The sequence below is a fragment of the Podarcis erhardii genome (genome assembly GCF_964252035.2).
Source record: "Podarcis erhardii genome assembly, chromosome: 7".
NCBI lineage: Eukaryota > Metazoa > Chordata > Lepidosauria > Squamata > Lacertidae > Podarcis > Podarcis erhardii.
The window spans coordinates 81,369,868-81,389,065 of NC_138511.1; the positions used below are offsets into that span (position 1 = coordinate 81,369,868).

At 48.3% G+C, this 19,198-nt stretch overlaps 1 protein-coding gene across 1 annotated transcript in view; it reads left to right on the forward strand.

The window, feature by feature from the left end:
- LOC309345942 (basal cell adhesion molecule-like) overlaps nt 1–19,198 on the forward strand; it is a 32,109-nt gene extending 12,911 nt beyond the window's left edge. Inside the window, exons 2-9 of the mRNA XM_081869453.1 lie at nt 1,295–1,442; nt 4,452–4,576; nt 7,750–7,951; nt 10,727–10,869; nt 13,311–13,476; nt 14,585–14,720; nt 15,882–15,986; nt 17,986–19,198. Of these exons, the coding sequence (XP_081725579.1) occupies nt 1,364–1,442; nt 4,452–4,576; nt 7,750–7,951; nt 10,727–10,869; nt 13,311–13,476; nt 14,585–14,720; nt 15,882–15,972 (942 nt within the window). The 5' untranslated portion in view covers nt 1,295–1,363 and the 3' untranslated portion in view covers nt 15,973–15,986; nt 17,986–19,198. The remainder of the gene's footprint in view (nt 1–1,294; nt 1,443–4,451; nt 4,577–7,749; nt 7,952–10,726; nt 10,870–13,310; nt 13,477–14,584; nt 14,721–15,881; nt 15,987–17,985) is intronic.

The following is a 19,198-nucleotide window of genomic DNA, read 5'->3' on the forward strand; positions in this document are numbered from 1 at the left end:
GCCAAAGGTCCAAGTGGAAATTCCCCAGGTGGAGAAACCCGATCTTTCACATCGCTTCAGGGGTCTGAGTCTTGCCAAGATCTCAGCATCTCAAGCCTTGAGATTCGATCACAGATTCTGCCCCCCCACCACGCAAATTTATTCTGCTCTGTTAATCTCACTGCTCTTTGCCCAGTTTTCTTGAGAGGGGCTGTCATAATCAGACCCCCTGCCCTTTCCTGGAGGAGGGGATTCCGGGCCTGTCTGCTTGCTCTGCTATGCGAACGCTGCGTCTGCGAAAGTTAAACGGGCAAACAAAGCAATTTGTTAAGAGGGTTCGGTTCCGAAACGTGTCCTCCCGCCCCATCTCCAACAGCCCCCCCCCCACCAGGGGAATTATTATAGACTGCCAAAAAATTAACAGCCTGCAGTTACAAGAAGTCGTAGACTTTGCGTCGTCCTCCCACCACTCCGTAATTTCCTATACGGAGAACAGCCGCCTGATCCGGTTACGGGTGACACCATCGGACTCTCCTGGTGTGCGCGCGTGTGGGGGGCTCCCCAAATTCTCAGACTAATCATGCCCACCCCTAAGATTTAGCTCCTTCTCCTGTCGGCCGGCTGCGAAAGTTGCGGTTGGCCGCAAGAATAGGAGAGGGAACTTTCACCCACCGCAGCCACCTTTGCGCTCTGGTGGCGCGACTATCTTCCCCCGCGTCTGCAAGAACTTAGAATTTAGAATTGCGCCTTCGGTTAGGGACGCGCCAGCAGACCAGCTCCAGCGCTGTTGCGCCGGCGGGTGAGTCGGTGCTGGGGCAAAGAGAGACGCAGCGCGCCCTGCCCCGCTACCTTTCACTTCCCGGCTGCCTTCTCTACCTCATCCCCGCCGCTTGCCCCCCCCCCCACCTCCTTTCCTGTCGCACTTTCTTTGTGCCTTTCGTGCTTGAACTTCTTTACACCCCGACGGCTCTCTGTGCGTGCGCGTCGACGGAGCTGCGTCTTCAGTTCCTCAACTGGCCGCTCCGGTTTAGTTTGTTATTAACTTCTTCCCCCACCCCTTTGGCGCGGGCAAACAAGTACAGAGACGCCTCTCGGTCTCGTGGGGGGAGAGACACACAGAGAGAGAGAGAGAGAGAGAGAGAGAGAGAGGAAGAGAGAGGTTGGTGCGCAGGGGAAACAGAGGTTGGGGAGACGGTTTGTTTCGGGGGTGCAGCCAGAGCGCCCCACTTCCTTCTTCTGTTAAGCGCGGCCGGTTTCTCACGCGCGGGTGCGAGGCTGCTAACGCGGTGGCTTTCTCGCTTCTTTTTTCTTTAAGAGCGAACCAGGAAACGGAGGAGGGAACTTTCTCATTACCCAAAACAGAAGGCAAGCAGGCAGCAGGGCGATGATGGCGCAGTTTCAACAGAAGCTCTTCTGGCTGGTGGCGGCTGGCCTGGCTGTGACCCTGCGCACCAGCCAGGCAGGTGAGTCGAATGGCACAGCACTCTCGAAAACAAGGAGCCGGTGCGGAATTCACTTTGTTGGCCCACCTTTTAAAACTGCCCCGTGCTCCTCCTGCCCCTTTGCTTTGGGAGGCCAGGGTGGTACGGCGGGTGCTTGGCATGCAGAAGGTAGAGGGGGTGTTAATCCCTGGAATCTCCATTTAAAAGGATCAGAGAGTGGTTGATGGGATGTACATGTCTGCCTCAGACCCCAGAGAGCTGCTGCCAGTCGGAGTGGGCAGCGCTGAGTGAGATGGACACATATGTAGCCGCTTGACATTTTGCAGGCAAAACCTTTTGATTGCTTCCTGTTAACTGAGCATTCAGTCTGCAAGTATTATTCCACACTGCAGTTTTGGGAAACTGGACTTGTTGCACAAGAGCACTAATCTCATTTTAAGTTGTACAACCTGAATTTGCCGGTGGGTAACCAAATCCAGCATGGAAATAGCGAGCGCCTGGAAGCTTTTCTGGCTCGATTTCTGCATTTCACATTGTTGCCGAAGGCCTTGTGAGGAAGAGCTGGCAATCTTCTTTCCCACTCTCACGAAGCTTTAGTTCTGTTTCTGTGTGGTAAGACCAGTTGGGCTGGGAGATCTTGTGAGGCAAGGGAAGAGCCAGTCCACCCCAGAATCGGCATCGAAAACAGAGTTTGTAATTAATGAAAGGATGGCGAGAGGATGAACAAGAAGTGTTTTGTTGAGCCAGCTGTATGGTCACCTACACACTGCAGCCAACACACTAATGCGTCACGGCGCACAGTTTGGAAATCTCCGGTGTAGTGGCCAGGAGACTTAACACACACAGCATACCTTTAAAGCACATTCAAAGCACTATTCCCCCTGAAGAACCCTGGGAAACGTCGTTTGTTAAGGGTGCTGGGAATTGTAGTTCTGTAAGGGGCAAACTACCATTCCCAGGATTCTGTTGTGGCGGCGGGCAGGGAAAAGGCCTTTGAGTGTGTTTTAGAGGTATGGTGTGTGTGCAGATTGTGTTACGACTCAGAAAAGTCCACTTGAATCTTAATAATAATAATAATAATTTTATTATTTATATACCCATAAACTCTTTTGACTGCCTTTGACAAGCCAGCCACTGTTACCACCCTCTCTAGAAATTTGGGGGTAACTTTCCTTGCAGGATTGTTGTAAAGATTACAACTGGTTGCAAACGCTAAATATTCCTGAAAGAGATTTTTGGGCTCAGGCCTGCTTGGGTGCTTGTAGACATGTGTGGGCTGGCTTTGGGTTCTTGGAGAACGGATCTAGGAAGTGTGTGCAGAGTCAGGCCATCTGTCTGTCTGTCTCAGTATTACTCATGCTGACTAGCAGCAGCAACTGTCCACACTTTCTACAGGGGTCTTCTTCTCTCTCTGCCTGACTTTTGAGATACCTGCAACCTTTTGCATTCAAAATGCCTTCTTAGCCACAAGCTGTGACCACATCTTTTCATAGAAGGTGCTCTGTGCATGCTTGTTTTGCCCCCTGGGTTGTGTCAAGGGCCTATGGGACAAGTTCTGAGGCTGAGCCTCCGCAGTCAGTAAGATTAGGAGGCAGTGTGGTGTAGTGGTTAGAGTGTCGAACTAGGATCTGGGAGAGACCAGGTGTTCAAATGCCCACCTGGCCATGAAGCTCACTGGGTGTCCTTGGGTCAGTCACTTGCTGCCTCTCAGGCTAACCTACCTCACAGGGTTGTTGTGGACATTAGAGGAGAACGGGGAGAAACATGTATGCCACTGTGAGCTCCTTTGAGAAAAAGGGTGGGAGAGAAATGCAATAAATAAATAAAAAAGATATGGTTTGGCGAAAGGGACACAAAGATGTAGAAATGTTTACATATATATAAATAAACATTTTCCTTCCTAACTGAAAGCACTAATCAAGGCTGCTTAAGACATTTAAAGGTTTCAGTTTCAGTATATATCTCAAGCGTGAAGTTTCTTGGGGGCAAAGTGTTGACAGTTAAAAACCTAAGCAGAAAAACAAGCAGAAAATCAGCAATTGAGGCTGCTCAATATATTTAAATGTTAGTTTCATGATGATGATGATGATGATTTTAAATTTGTGCACCACCCTTCAGCCAAAGATCTCAGGGTGGTTCAAAGCACAGAAATACAAAATGAAAACACATAATAAAGACCAGAACAAATCCATAACCCCTCCCCAACCAAAATGAAGGACACAAAAAGCTTTTCAGTGTAGAACAAAAATAGAATGAAAAATGGCCTTTAGCAACAAACAAATAAACCAAGAAAGGAGCCGACCAAACTTCATGGGGCAAGGAGTTCCATAATCTCCCTCTCACCCCTTGTATCCAGACGCATTTTGACCCTAGGTGGGACAGAAGGAACCACCTCTCCTTCCTACCTTAAGAGAGCAGGAAGGATGATACAGAAGGAAGTCCACACCAGACATTTAAATCACTGTTATGCTCCCCCACCCCACCTCAAAGGAACTTGGGAACTGTAGTTTGTTGCAGGGACTGAAAGTCTTTAGGAGACCCTCACAGATCCACAATCAACTACAGTTCCCAGGATTCTTTTGGGGAAGCCTAGGCTTAGATTCGCCATCCCCAAATATACAAGGATTACATAACATAATCTCTTCTTCGTGTGCCTTATCCACGAAAGGTCCGGAGAGTGTCAACACAAGAAGGGGCTTTTTCTGCAGTGGCTCCCCGTTTATGAAATGCTCTCCCAGGGTGCTTTGCCTGCTGCCTTCATTATACACATTTAGGCACCAGGCAAAAATGTTCATCTTCAACCAGGCCTGTGGCTGACTGACATGCCCTTTTAAACGTGCTGTGGAACAGAGGACTATTGGTTTGTTTCTGTTCTTATTTTTGACATGTATTTTGTTTTGTTTTGTATTGTATTGTAATTTTGTGTTGTGGGTGCTGGAGCTGATCTACGCAACGAGCTTGGGGGACCCATTGGCTCAGAGTGTGGGTGGCGGCCTCTATCTCAGGCCATCCCCTCTTTTATAATTCCAGAGGTCTCCATCGTCCTTCGCAGCGACCAGGAGGGTCCTGTCCTTGAGGGCGGGAACGTGACTATGGAGTGCCTGGGCAATGAAGGAGAGGAGATGAGCGGATTCACTTTCCAGAAATACAGCAAGGTGAGGATAACTTCCAGATGTACGTAATTGCAAGACAAAGCAGCGAGGAGGGAGATGGGCAGCTTGCTCAATAGGGGGTGCTGTGCTGCAGTTGTGGAACATTTGGTTGCAAATACAGTCATACCTCATGTTACATTTGCTTCGTGATACGTTTTTTCAGGTTGCGTCCTGCGGTGACTTGGAAGTACTGGAAAGGGTTACTTCCGGGTTTCGCTGCTCACGCGTGCGCAAACATGCAAAATGACGTCACATGCATGCGCAGAAGCGGCAAATCACAACCTGTGCATGCGCAGACCTGCCACTGCGGGTTGCATTCTATTCATGTTGCGAACGGGCCTCCGGAACGGATCCTGTTTGCAACCAGAGGTACCACTGTAGTACAACGGGCAGCACCCAGAGGGGTGTCCAAAGTTATTTCCTAAGTTCAAGTGTGCGTGCTGTTGCTTTTCGGCATCCTAAGTGGGCCCCATCCACACACAGCGGAGGAGCAATGCAAGTAGGACAAGTGGCTGAAAGGTTTGCAGAAGTGGAATGTTGTTATTTTGAAAAAGCCTAGGGCAGGAGATGGGGAAATCCCAGGGCAGCGCAAGGGAGGCTGAGCATGCTCTGTGCTGCGGCTGCCGAATGCTGACTCACTTGCGGCTGGAGATAGAGATAGAAAAAAAGAAACCATAATAATGGAATGTAGCAGACAGGCTCCTGATCAGCAGAACTCCATTCTGCAACACCCCCCTTTTGGACTTTGTAACAGCCAGGTCTTTTCCTCAGGGAATCTGGGAGTGGGGTTGTGTTAGCTATCCTAGAAGTGTAGAATTGGAAGGGGCCCCATGGGTCATCTGGTCCAACTCCCTGCAATACAGGGATAATGATCCTGACCTGATAATTCTCAGTACTACTTCACCATGCTAAAGTTCCCAGGATTCTTTGGGGCACAAGACCAGTATAAAAGGCAACATCCTAGATAGCTCAGTCGGTAGAGCAGGGGACTCTTCATCTCCGAGTCATGGGTTTGAGTCCCATGCTGGGCAAAAGAGTCCTGCAATGCAGGGGGGGGGTGGATTAGATGACCTCAGGGTCCCTTCCAATTCTACATTTCGGTGGTTCTTATGTGGGCAGGACCCTTTTGCTAGGCCCCAGGTGCGCAAGTTTCAGGTAACTCAGCCTAACTTCATGTGGTGGGTAGCATGTAAATTGGGGGTGGTGAATGGCAGAGAGAGAAAAGGGCAACAGAAAGGAAGCGAGACAAAGGGATGGCCCCACTTATCTTCTGTTCTGATGTCATCCACATTGGGCTCCAGCCCTACCATCTGCCAATGTCTACTCTGCCCCCAACCCCAAAGGATTGCCCCAGAAGTAATGTAGCCTCTGACAGCTGCCCATCTCTGACTCAGGAAGAAAAAACTAAGGACAGAGATTGGTAACTAAGGCTGAGCACACACTATACATTTGAAGCACGTTTCCCATCCCTGCAAAGATTCCAGAGAACGATAGTTTACCCCTTGTGGTGCTGCAATTCCCTGCACCCTTAGCAAACTACAGTTCCCAGGATTTTGGTGGGGTTGTTTTTTGAGGGGGTGTGGTTTGAATGTGTGGTGTGTGCAGCCTTACTAGTAAGGATTTGGTAGGATAAGAACCATGTGATAGTACAGTATGGACAAGTATATTTCAGAATTGGTCTGGACCCAGTTTCGTTGTAGCAACATCCCTCACGGAACTTGAGAAATTGTACATTTGCAATGCGGCTGGTAATCACTTGTCCCAGAATTGACACTTCTCTTTGAACGACGGTTCTCCCCTACCCACATAGCTGTCAACTTTTCCCTTTTCTTGCGAGGAATCCTATTTGGAATAAGGGAATTTCCCTTAAAAAAAGGAGAAAGTTGACAGCTATGCCTACCCAGCCCACTCAAGTCTCTTGGTTCGCAGCCCCTATAGTGAAACAGGTTTGTTGTGTGAACATGCTGTTCATGAGGAGGAAAGGTCTTTAAAGAAAGGCTTTGCTAAACCCAAGCTGCTCACACGTAGACTTCAATGAAGAGTTCTGGAGGAGGTATTTTATGACAGGTGTTTTGTTGACTGGAGAGGGAATGGGAGGCTGCTCTTAAGCAGGATTGGGAGGAGATGGGAGAAATGGGGAGGCCACAGCTCAGGATTAGGGAGTGTCCGGGAAAAACAATAATCAAGGCCACCAAGTGGCCACTAGGGGGCACTGTTCCCAGGAAGTAGAACCATGCCCTTGCAGCTGCTGGGAGTCAAGATGGCAGCAATTAGAGCAGGGATTGGGAGCCTTTGGTCCTCTAGATGCTGTGGGATGACAACTCTCTTATTTCCTGACTGCCTGTTGGCCATGCTGGCTGGGGCTGATGTGAGCTGGAGTCTAACATGATCTAGAAGGCCACAGATTCGGCATACATGGCAGGAACACTGTTAGAATTCCTGCTCCGTGATTGCAGTCATGGGATTATTGTCTATCACATGACGGTGTATGTTTTGGCTCTACAGAGTGGGAAGTGACGGAGACAGGATGTTTGTGTTACTGTGTTCCGTGAAGTGGGACTATTGTCCTTTGTTTTTTGTCTTTGCTGTCTGATGCTAGAGAGAGAGGGAGCCATGTTGCAGTGCTCCATGTTTATATGTAAATAAAGTAGATTAGCCAAAATGCTGAGTTGCTGAGGTCTGTTACGCAAGCTGCGAAGACTCTGCAGAACCCTAAGTGCACCGATGTCTGTTGGCAGCGGTCGCTGTGATGTTCGGGCTGAAGAAAGCTTTTGAAGCTCCCGAACGATCGACCAGGAGGGAAAGAACATGCCAGTTGGGCATGTGTCTCTGCCAGGGTCCTACTCGAGTGTAGGACAAGCTCCTGACAACTAAAGGCCAACTAAAGGAACCTTATTTTTGGCTCCCTTTGCTTCCTCACTCAACCACGGTGCAGCTGCTCCGATTGCCGTGTGCCACCGTAGACTCCAAACGCAACACTTAACAATGGTCAGGTCTCCAACCAAAAAGCCTTAACGTTCACTGAACGGCCCCAGGGTGCATTGAAGCCCATGTCGGTGTGGCTTGAGTGGGGTGGTGCTCGGAAGGGGACTTGCGCCGCCACCAGTTGTCATTTCAGGTAGCACCACCTTGCAGAGGGCATTGACTAATGCGAGGCATTCTTCTCCCTGTTGCAGTGGCTCCACTCCTGGATCTCCCTTGACAAAGCCAGCGAGATGCGCTGCTGGTTTTATGACGTCAACGTCAGCTATGACGACGGCCGCCTCCAGCTGACCATCAGTGGACTGAAATCTTGGCACGCCGGACCCTACCGCTGCGCCGGCTCCAACGGCACCAACAATGCCTCTGTCTCCAATGAGCTGGACCTGCAGATGGAATGTACGTGGGAAAGTTTCTTCTTTCCTCTGGCTCCTAGTGGGTGATGGAGAAATAGCAGGTGGGGAGGATTAGCGGGGCTGCCTTTGCAACTGGTCTTTGGCAATCTGTAGGTAACTGGCAGGAGTGTAACCTCTTGCAGGGACTGTTGGTGCCAGCCCTGCCCTCGCTCCCTTAGCCACACACACCCCAGCTGTGGCCATGGCCTTTCTTTATGGAAGAGTAATAAAGAAGAGCACTCCTGAGCACCAACAGAGTGCTTTCTAAATTATCCTGAGCACATGCAACCTGTCAACACACATTTACAATATGAACGCCACCAGCACTTCTCTCCTTAGGACACAGGAAACGCTTAGCCCTCCTTTAACGGCATCCTGAGCCCATAAAATATATCAAAACTCTCCTTCTTCTTCTTTTTGATCGCTTACATCACAGACGTTGTTATTATTTTATTATTACTTATTAAATTTGTATACTGCCCTATCTATACCTGTGGATCTCAGGGCGGTTCAAAACATAAAACCACAATATTATATATTCATTCAGACCGTATATTCATTCATTCATATATATATATATATATATATTCATTCAGACCACAATATAAGAAAAACACAAAATACATCATAAAAATGACAGTGAAATCAACACAACACATCTTAAAGGGGCATTAGATGTCAATCAACCCAAGGCCTGGTTGAAGAGGAACGCTTTTGCCTGGCACCTAAAAGTGTATTATGAAGGCGCCCGTCACAGCCTCCCTGGGGAGAGCTTTCCACAAATGAGGAGCCACTGCAGAAAAGGCCCATTCTCGTGGTGCCACCCTCTAGACTTCTCGAGGAGGAGGCACACGAAGAAGGGGCTCAGAGGATGATCTCGGGGTCTGCGTAGGTTCATATGGAGAGAGGTGGTCCTTGGGGTATTGCTGTCCTGAGCTGTTTAAGGCTTTATAGGTCAAAAACAGCACTTTGATCTTGACCGGAAACTAATTGGTAGACGGTGCAAGTTGGAGCAGTATTGTTGAACTCCAATCCCCCATCAGATTACTTGCCCCCTATATAATGCCTACTCAACTGCTTCGATCTGTGGAAATGACACATTTACAAGTGCCACATGACATTCTGCACTTGCAAGGAGCTGATCCTTTGGTGTGGCGTCACCTGCCCTTTGGGACTCCCTGCCCACTGATGGCAGGTGACTTCATTGGGCTGCTTTTGGCACCTGCCGACAACGTTTTGCTGAATCGAGCGCATCCAGACATGTAGATTTGGCGTGCATTTTAATACGCTGATTTTATTTCCACCGTGCATATTTTTAAAACTGCTGATCTTAAATACAGAAAAGAATTAAGCCAGCTTGTTTTTAAATATCTGGTTTTTATTGGCAATCCTCCTGCATGTTTTATGCAAACCACTGAAGAGCTTTTGATGATTAAGTGGTACGGAAATCCTCTTTGAATAAAATCAGCCCCATCCGGCGTGGTCAGTGATGATGAGAGGTGATGAGCCCAACAACATCTGGAGTGCCACAGGTTCCCGAACTTTGGCTTACTGCGATACCCTTGTGCCACACCGAGAGTCTGTGCTGGTGCTCTGTGCCTGCTTGATTTAACCACGGACTGGTGCATATGTGTGCGGGTTTGCAAATTCTACAAACTTTGGTCCCAACGGAACAGTAAAGGCAGCGGCTCATTACCCACGTTCTGTATTTCTGGGCACGCATGACCTGTCATCAAATGACAGCACATACTGAAGATCAAACCTTCAGTCATTTTCTGCATGGGCCGTCGCAGCTCTTAATGGAATGGGGAAGCCTTTTAAAAGTTGTCTCTCACAATCTAAAACATCTCTCTGGGGAATATCCCTGCAGCAGACTTTTTAAAAAACAAACATCACCTTCTTCCCAGGGAATCCTGGGAAACGTAGTTCTGCAAGGCTTCATTAGCCGGACCCTCGTTAAAGAGAAATTCCTAGGATTGAACTGGGCAGGAGGCATAGGAAGTTAAAGTGGACCTAAAACCTATCTTACGCAACTGTTTTAAAGCATTTTGATTTAGCTATTCACTTTCATGATTACTTTGTATTTATTTATTTTTTGTTGTATGCTGCTGCCCTGGTAGTGTTTGTTTGTTTAATGCCACATTGGCATATACAGAGTTTTTATATGTAGATTCTATCAGCAAAGCTCAATCAGCACAAACTCTTGTTTTGCATAACTTGCACCTAAAACTCAGTAAAGAAGGGGTGAGGGAGTAACTAAAAACATCAAGAAAGGAAGGGGAGAGAGAGGGGACGACGACAACGAAAGAAAGGCACATTTGCTTAAGCCTCTCCTCCTGCTCATATTATTTTGCTAGGGAAAAATGAAAGATTTAAAAGGTTAACCAGGCTTGGAATTCCTAAGTTTATGCCTTCATATAAAAGTTCCTTGAACCCGGTCAGGCTGGAGATATTTATAGCAAATACTTTGAAATTGTGATTATGGAATATTAACAACAACAATGATAAAATATCAATAATGTGTCAATATTAGCCCTGATATTTATTATTTATTTTGTTGAATGTTTATTCATTTTGTTAAATCTGTGTTCCACCCTTCATTCAAAGACCACAACATATATTAATTTTTTAAAAATGTTTAACGGTTTAAACCAATCAATCAGCAGCAATAGGATCTAGGTGACAAAAACCCAGGGATGGCATTATAATGATGATGATGATGGTGATGATTACTATTACTATTACTATTATTATTATTAAAATCTCTCTCCTGCTCCAGATCTGCACAGCATCCTCCTTGCTCGCACAAACACCTGGTGTGGGACAGTAGGAGATTCTGTCACGATGCTTGAAGGCAGCGACTTGCACCTTCGGTGCTCTGCAGGTGCTTCAAAGCCCCCGCTCTACGAATGGACCCGAGAGGTGAGAAGACCTTTAGCACTTTAAAGCAGGGCCAGGGAATCTATCTCTGCCAAGGCCCACTGGCCCACAGACCAGTTACTTATGTGTTATAAAAGTCATGTTGCAACGCGTAAGAAAAATAGCACAGGGCTGGTTGCCAGGTGGAGAGTGGCGCGGCGACGAAGCTACCAGCACCTTCGCAAAGCTAAGCAGGCTCCAATAAGGTTTCAGATTGGATGGGCGACTGCGCGTTGAGATTCCTGCATTGGGGTGGGCGGGCTAGATTACCCTCAGCTCTACAACTCTGTGGCCCCTTGAACCCTTGGCTGTTCCTATTGGGATCCAAGTGGACGCTTAGCCAAGAACGTGCGGTTGGGGCAGGGCAGGGGGCTTAATGTAGGGGAGGGGAGTGCCTGGGCACATGGGCCAAAGTAAAACACTGAATGTTGGGAGCCAGCTAGTTTCTCACTCAAAAACTGTGGAGAAAAGCGCCTGAAGATTTTGCCTCATATCTCAGGTTTTGTAAATTCTGCAAACTTTTTTTTTTTTTTTTTAAGATTAAAGGCTGGCAATTACGATTTCTACGTTGGGGGGGGCGCAATTGCCTACTGCACACATATAGATGGCCATGCCTCAGCCTTTCTTTGTTGAGTAGGAAAGCGCCTCGTAAGGATGGTCAGCCTGTCAGAAGCTGCTTTCGCACCCAGGCCTTTAAAGCACGTAGCTTCCCCCAAGGAATCCTGAGAAGGCGTAGTTTGCCCCCCTTCCCAGAGCTACAGTTCCCAGCACCTTGAGTGAACTACGGTTCCCAGGATTCTCTGGGAGGGATCCATGTGTTTTAAAAATATGGTGTGTGGGGGGGGGGGAATGCAGCCAGGCATGTCCAGAAAGGACAGGGAGAAATGGATGCATGAAGCATGTGCAAGGACACATGTCCCCTTCCTGGGTTTAAGCCCTCGCATGTTCCCTTAAAATGCTTGAATGGGACTCAGAGCTATACTAGAACTAGCCCTGAAGAGGGAGCTGAAATGGCACACCTGCCTCTTCTATTGGAGAATATAGTTATATATATATAATATAGTTATATAATAATAATAATAATAATAAAAGTTTGTTCAGGTTGATGCACCTTGTTGGGGTTTGTCCTAGGTAAACAGTGTGGCTACTTAGCAACCCTGGAGAAAGGAGTCATTTCCCCCCACTAAAAGTGGGCTTGCAGTATCCTGACCCCTCTGTGCTTGGAAGAACCTACCTGCACTTTCATTCCAAGGCAGTCCAATGAGATTTTCACCCCACAGGGAAGGAAGGGACCCCCCAGCCCCAACCCTCCAATACATACGTCAAATGTTTGCCCCTTTTCTTCACAGACAGGGCATTTCCTTGAATCTGCACCCCCCCTCACACACACCATCATTCACTGCTGCTGAGGCAATGTTTGTCAAAAACCCAAGTCCATTGTCTTTTTCCGCCCTCGCCTTATTTGCACTTCCATAGTTCGATGATGACGATGGAGAGTGCTATTAAAGCCATTGTGCGAACGCAGGGGAGAGCATTTCAAGGTGAAACCGGCTTCTTGTCCAAACACAGTGGCTTTCCACCTGTGAATTTTGCTCCTTCGTAGTCACCTCAGCTCCCCCTTGGCCCTGTGCCCATGTTAGCGTTGTGAGGTAAAAGGCAGATCCAGGAAGCCTGTGTTTACCTCATCGTCATAACGTCCTCACAAGGTGAGGAGAAAAGTGTGCATCATAAATATTTAGGGATTCGAAGATGGATCTCCAAATGTGCTCGGCCAACATTTCCCCCCTCACTTTGCGATTTGGGGCGGGGGGGGGGGGGCGAGTCCAGTAAGCAGACATTTTGTGCTGAGGGGAGCTGAAGGGGAAGGATACACTCCTTCTTAGAAAAGCCAAAAGGGCTGTCTCAGTTAAATCCTACTCAGGCTGGGCCTAAAGTTAGTCACGTCCATTGTTTTCAGTGGGTCTACTCTGAGTAGGACTAGCATTGGCTGCAACCCAAACTTCTACGTTGTCATTCTCTGCCCCTCATCTACTAGGGCGCCTGGCTCCCCAGGGATACCCCAGCCCCTAAAACTATTACACAAACCCTCAAAGTAAAAAAATGCACACTAATTTCAGGAAATTTAATTGCGGAAGAGGGGGCGGGGGACGAGTGCAGGCAGTATTTGACTCAGGTGTTCCCAGTGTTGTTAAAGGGTGTGTGTCAATGAATGTAAAGATGCTGCAATAACTGATAGGCAAGTTAATCTTTATTTTTTTTTTTTTTTGTTTAAATAGAATAACTTTATAAACCTATTGCACGCGACTAGGATTTAGGTTTTCACTGTTTAGCATCTGCTTCTCTTGCCGTGCCTAGTTCAGTGCTGAGTTTGCAAATGGCTGGAGGCTTGGATCTTTTAAAAAGTGCTCATAATTTTAACAGGGTTTCTCCCCCCCCCCTTGCAGGGAGACGACTGGGTTCTGGTCTCCAGCGACTTGACGCTTTCCAAGGTGAACCGGGAGCAAGCCGGGACCTACACTTGCCGGGCGCAACACCCCACCTTGCCCCAGTTGACCAAGAGCAAGTCGATCCATCTGTACGTGGAGGGGAGCGAGCGCGGATTCACCCTCGGTGAGAACAGCCCTTCGCCTTTACCCACAGAGCCCTGCCCGAGCCCACGTTTCTTTCTGAAGGCAGCCAGCACCTTCATCGTCAGGGACCGTCTTCAGTCTTTACCCCCCAAGTCCTCTTTCTCAAAGAATCATAGAATTGCAGAGCGGGAAGGGCATGGAAATTCCTGAAATGCAGGAATTCTACCTTTACTAATCCAGTAGCATCACAAACTGCTACAACCATAGCCCAGTCCCAAATGCGTCTGTAGGTTCAAGGGGGCTTCGTCCCAGTCAATATGCACAGGACATGGGCAAAGGCATGTCTGCTAACAGGACCACAGAAATAAACCGAGCCTCCATGTTTGCAGCTGTAGCTAGTTTCCCCAACACAGAGACACAGAAAGTGTGGTTTCTAAGAGGAGTCCACACATGTCACCAACCTGCAAAAGCAGGTTCAAAGGCATGGGCAGAATAATGTCCAGGTGGACATTATTATTGTTGTTGTTGTTAGTTTTTTTCTGGGGGGAAACTCACCAAGAAGTTTGTTTGTTGGGGGCCCAGTCACAGTGCCACACACCCCGCCCCAGGCAGTGGCTAAATGTAACATGTGATTAATAAACTCAAGCAGTCAATGATCAGGATTAGAAAGGGCCACAACTTTATGTGATGATTGATTTTTTTTGGCTAAGGCATTGGGTGTAGGCATTCTAGCCTCCAGACAAAAAAAAATCATTATTTAATTTTTAAAAGTTCCCCTGAGTTCCTGCTAAAAAACAGCAACCTTGGTGATGATGCTTACTACTACTACAAGTCCCCTCATCCCTGACCGTTGACCTTGCTGGCTAGAGCTGATGGGAATTGGAGTCCACCCCCATCCAGACGACCACAGCTTCCCTGTCCTCCTTTTCTAAAGGGCTGCTGGTCAGAGGCAGCAACACGTCTGAATGCCAGCCTCTGGCAACTGCAGGAGAGGAGGGCGAGTGCCCCAAGTCCTGCTTACCACTTTGCCACGGGCACCTGATTCACTACCAATAACCACTGGCCTGATCCAGCAGGCCTCTTCTTGCACCCTCCATGGAAGGTGCTGACCTGGCTTGCCTTTGTCGTGTCTGCCTTGTTCCCTGCAGAGTCCGTGCTGTCCCTTAGCACCCCAATGCTGGCCCTGGCGGTGGCATTGCCTGCAGTGCTGCTACTGCTGGTGATCTTGGTCTTTGCCTTCCTGATCCCCCGGCATCGGGCAGCTGCCAAGAAGAAAGCCGGCCTGTGAGTACTTTGCGGGGTTGTATTGCTGGGGGAGCTTAATGGTCTGCTGTAACCCTGCTGCAGTGGGTGGGTGGGGTGTTAAAGGGACCCCTGACCATTAGGTCCAGTCGTGACCGACTCTGGGGTTGCGGCGCTCATCTCACTTTACTGGCCGAGGGAGCCGGCATACAGCTTCCAGGACATGTGGCCAGCATGACTAAGCCGCTTTTGGCGAACCAGAGCAGCGCACGGAAACGCTGTTTACCTACCCGCCGGAGTGGTACCTATTTATCTACTTGCACTTTGACGTGCTTTCAAACTGCTAGGTTGGCAGGAGCAGGAACTGAGCAACGGGAGCTCACCCCGTCACAGGGATTCGAACCGCCGACCTTCTGATCAGCAAGTCCTAGGTTCTGGTTTAACCCACAGCGCCACCCGTGTCCCTGGGTGGGGTGTTACTTCACTGTTAAAGCAGGAGCAAGGAACAGATCAGGCTGAGAGGGTCAAATGTAGCAGCCAACCGGCCATCTCTCTCTCTCTCTCTCTCTCTCTCTGTCTCTCTCTCTCTCTCTCTCTCTCTCTGGTACCTGGGGTTTTCCATCTCCTTAGCCAGATCCTTCTCCCCAGGCTCCCTCAAATACTTGCACCCCAAGTATTTGTGCATGGGTGGAATGTGTCCTTGATTTCTATAACACCTCTTGTTTGTCTCTATATAGTGAACAGAGAGGGGTTTGTGTATATGAAACCTTTACACGCTATGAAAGGGGAGCTTTTACTTTTGTAGCTCCACCCACTTTTGCCTCTGGCCCCACCCATCTCTGGTGTGCAGTCCCCCCAGGAGGAAGGAAATGTGGCCCTCGGGCTGAGAAAGGACAGCTCAAGCATCTTCCTCTGTTCCTGGCTGTGCAGATAATCCAGTTGCAACCCAAACGGTGGTGGTTTAATTCTTCCTTCCTTGGGGCCTCTTGCGATTAATTGGTTCCATTAATATACACGTACAGATGAACCTGTACATGTAGAATGAGCCTGAAAGATGAACCTCCTCTACTGGACTTTTGTGTCAGTCTATGGCAGCTTAATTTCTTTTTTTAAAAAAAAGAAAGAAAGAAAACGTTTTGCAATCTTATTCAAGTGATGGAGAAAATGAAACCCGAATGCTACTATCCACCTTTCTCTTTCCAGGGAAGACTCCGGCCAGCGTACCCCAATCTACAAAGGCAGCCTGGAGTCTGTGCCTTCCTCCGTTGGAGATACGCATCCCCTGGTGATGTAATAAAGAAGACACAGGTCAGCAGAAGTGCAAAGGATGTCTGACGCCATCCCCTTTCCTGTCCATTCCCTTCCTTTAATCCAAAGGTCCAAAGTCCTGTAGGGGCAGGTGTTTGCCTGTTTTTGACGACTCCTCAGTTCGGAATTCTGTAGGGGATCTAGAAAGCAGCGCAAAATCTGGGGTTCTCCTGAGAATATTTGCAGCAGTCGGCCTCTTGGTCATTTATCAAGGGCAATCTGTTGTGGCATCCATAAGTAACAGCTGTGCAAATGCTCCCCCGTGTGGACACAGGAGGGTAATGCAGGCACAGGTTTCTGGCAAGGCTGAAGTAGGAATGGCTGAATCTGCCCAGTTTGGTTTCTCGTCCCCCTCCCCCCATGTTGAATTTCCCCCTTTCCATTTCTGCTAGAACACTTTTTTTAAAAAAAGAAGCCCACATGAAATTCATATGCATTTTCAATATTATTCCTCTGGATATACATATTTTTGTGTAGGCTTGACTCTTCATGTGTACCTTTGGGGAGCGTTGAAGTCAACTGCGTCAAAAATGTGGAGAAATTTGCTTTGTGTATTGGTTTGGGAATTGCATGTCTACCCTAATCTCCAATTTAAAGACCAGTTGGCCGGCTCTACTATTAGGGTGAGGCAGTCACATGGGGCAGCAGCTGCTGGGAGGTGGGGCAGCAGCAAGGGGTCAGAGCTTTGTGTGCCACACAACACCCCCACCCTCGACCCACTAAGCCACCCTCCTGCCCTGAGGTGTGATAAGAGGACACCATCCTGTTGTCAGCATTGAAGTAAAGTTCAGTTTCCAGTCCAGTTAGTTCTGTACTTGGCATGGGAAGACACCTTGTTGTTCGTCTCAGGCAGTTAAAACATCTCAGGCCTGTCCTCCTGAGTATAGCATGGGCATACAGATATAGCGGATCGTGCCCTGTCTTTCTCCCTCTCCACTGCCCCAAATCTGCCTCCTGAGGTGCTCACCTCAGCTCGCCTCACACAAGGACTGCTTCAACTCATGTGATAAGCGGCACCTGCCAGAAATCCCCCCCCCTAATTTCTGTACAACCGTTAAAATATACAGAAACCTTCACCTCATATGCAGCTGTACTAAGATGGATGCTGCAAGCAGCCCAATCCGTAACAGTGACTTTTGCTTAAAAGACGTGCACTCACTTACCACGTTGCTACTTAAAATATCACTTCCTTGGGGTACCTTTCCTTACCCTCCAGCTCTGGTTTAAATATTTAAGCAGCTGACTGGATGCAGCTGAAGAAACAGATCCAAAATAATAGGAGAACTGGAGATGTAATGAAGGACTGCTCAAAATTAGGGGAGTCACCGTAGAGATGGGGGAAGGGTTCTAGAGCAACACATGGCTGTCATTGACTGTTTTCATTCTCAAGTGAGTGGCAGGACCAGAGCTATTTTTTTTTTTTAATGGAGAGGGGGTTAAAAGAAAAAGAGGTGCCAGTATTTTTACCTTGATAGAAATGTTGTAGGTCCCAGCATAAAATGGCTATTGTTGACAAGAAGAAAGAAAAGCCGCTACTTGGTACTGGTCATAAAAGAAACAACATCACAAAAGAAGCCCTGGGTTTAACCCACGGCTTCTTTTTGTCCTGCTTCTTTTCCCCTGGGGGAAAACCGCTCTTTAAGTGCTCAGTCAGAGCAATTGGCAGTTCAGATTTCCCTTGGATTGCTGTTTGTTCCGATCAGTCGCTAAAGAGCGGGTTTTCCCTCGGGAAGGAGCGAGGCAAGAGGGAAACCGCTTGGGCCTGTGTGCTTTCTAAGCATGGCACAAAGGAAAGTGTGTGCGAGCCCCATGTGGCCCTCTAAGGGAGAATGCCCCATTTGCCTGCAGTTGGTTGCTGCGTTCCATTGGCGGGTTGCTGCGTTCCATTGGCGATGGGAGATGCCACTCAAAGTGGAGTGGAACTGTGCCATTGCTGTGGCTCAGTCTGCAGCCATAAGACTTCACAACATCCTCAGCTCTTTTTTCTTTTTTCTCCCAGGGTGAAATGGATCTCCCTCCTTTCTTTTGTCACTTTCAAGTTCCAGCTTCTTCGGAAACTATGGGATGGTGGGGATGCTAACAATGTACAGCGGTTGTTTTTGTGTATATGTTTGGGACAGTCATTGAGTTTTGGATGTTTTTGGGAAGGAGGGAGGTTGGAGCTATCAAGACCAAAAATGTAAGGGGCGATGGTGATGCTGAAGTGTGTATGAATCCCCCCTCCCCTTTCTGGGTTACTTGCTCTTTGTCTGCAGCTCTCCCCTTCATGAGGTTGAGATGTTCTTTTCTGCCAGCGGACTGCTTTTCAACCTCTTGCTTGTCCTCGCAAGTGTTAGCCCTTTCCGGTTCAGAGGGACGCATGCCACCTCGGAAAGCGGTTTTGCTTCCAGTTGATTGGCAAGAGTTAGGCTCAAAGCCACCACAGAAGGATGTGCCCTGCGGGATTTAAAAACAAATAAACCTGGCCCCTCCAAGCCAGAACTTGCCCCCTAGTTCCCCACAGACTGTTTCGCTTGCCAAGCAGGAAAACCGGCACATGAGTGTGGCTGAATTTTTTTTTTAAGCTCCCACCCAGGACAGGAACGTCCTGGGCTCCTTGGGGAGGAAAGGCATGGTATAAATTATATATATAATATAATATTAAGCTAAGTTTAACCGCTTTCTAGAATCCCCAGGCAGCAAAGAGGGGCTCTCCTCATTTCTTCCTTCTGAGAGCTCTCATCCTGGAGTCTTGGGGGCACCTGCCATTGCTGTTTCTTTATCTCTTTCCGCAGCAGACCCTGGATTTCTGCCTGACACTGCAAAGAGCAAGGCGAAATAATTAGTAGTCACTTTGTTCCTGTAGCGATTGTTGAGGAGTTCTCCCACTTTGGGGGAGGGAGGGGGTTCTGCTCCTTGCTTCAAAACGTAACCCCCACTCAGGGTTCCTTGGGGTTCTTTTTTTCCGTGCCTTCCTTGGCCTCCGCTGCAGTCCTGCACCAAAACGCGCAGAGTCTTCTTGCTCAAGCTCTGTGCTAGTTCCGAGACCAGGAAGCGGCAAGATGTGCCTTGGAATTTCAGTTGTTCCTCGCTATTATTTGCATGCTAACACGCGGGGGGGGGGGCTTGTAAAGAGGAGTGAGTGTATATCATGCTTGTCTCTGCAGCACGCAGTTTAAATGTCCCCCTATCCAGCACTTCCTTTCATCAAAATAAAAAATAACAAAATCTTG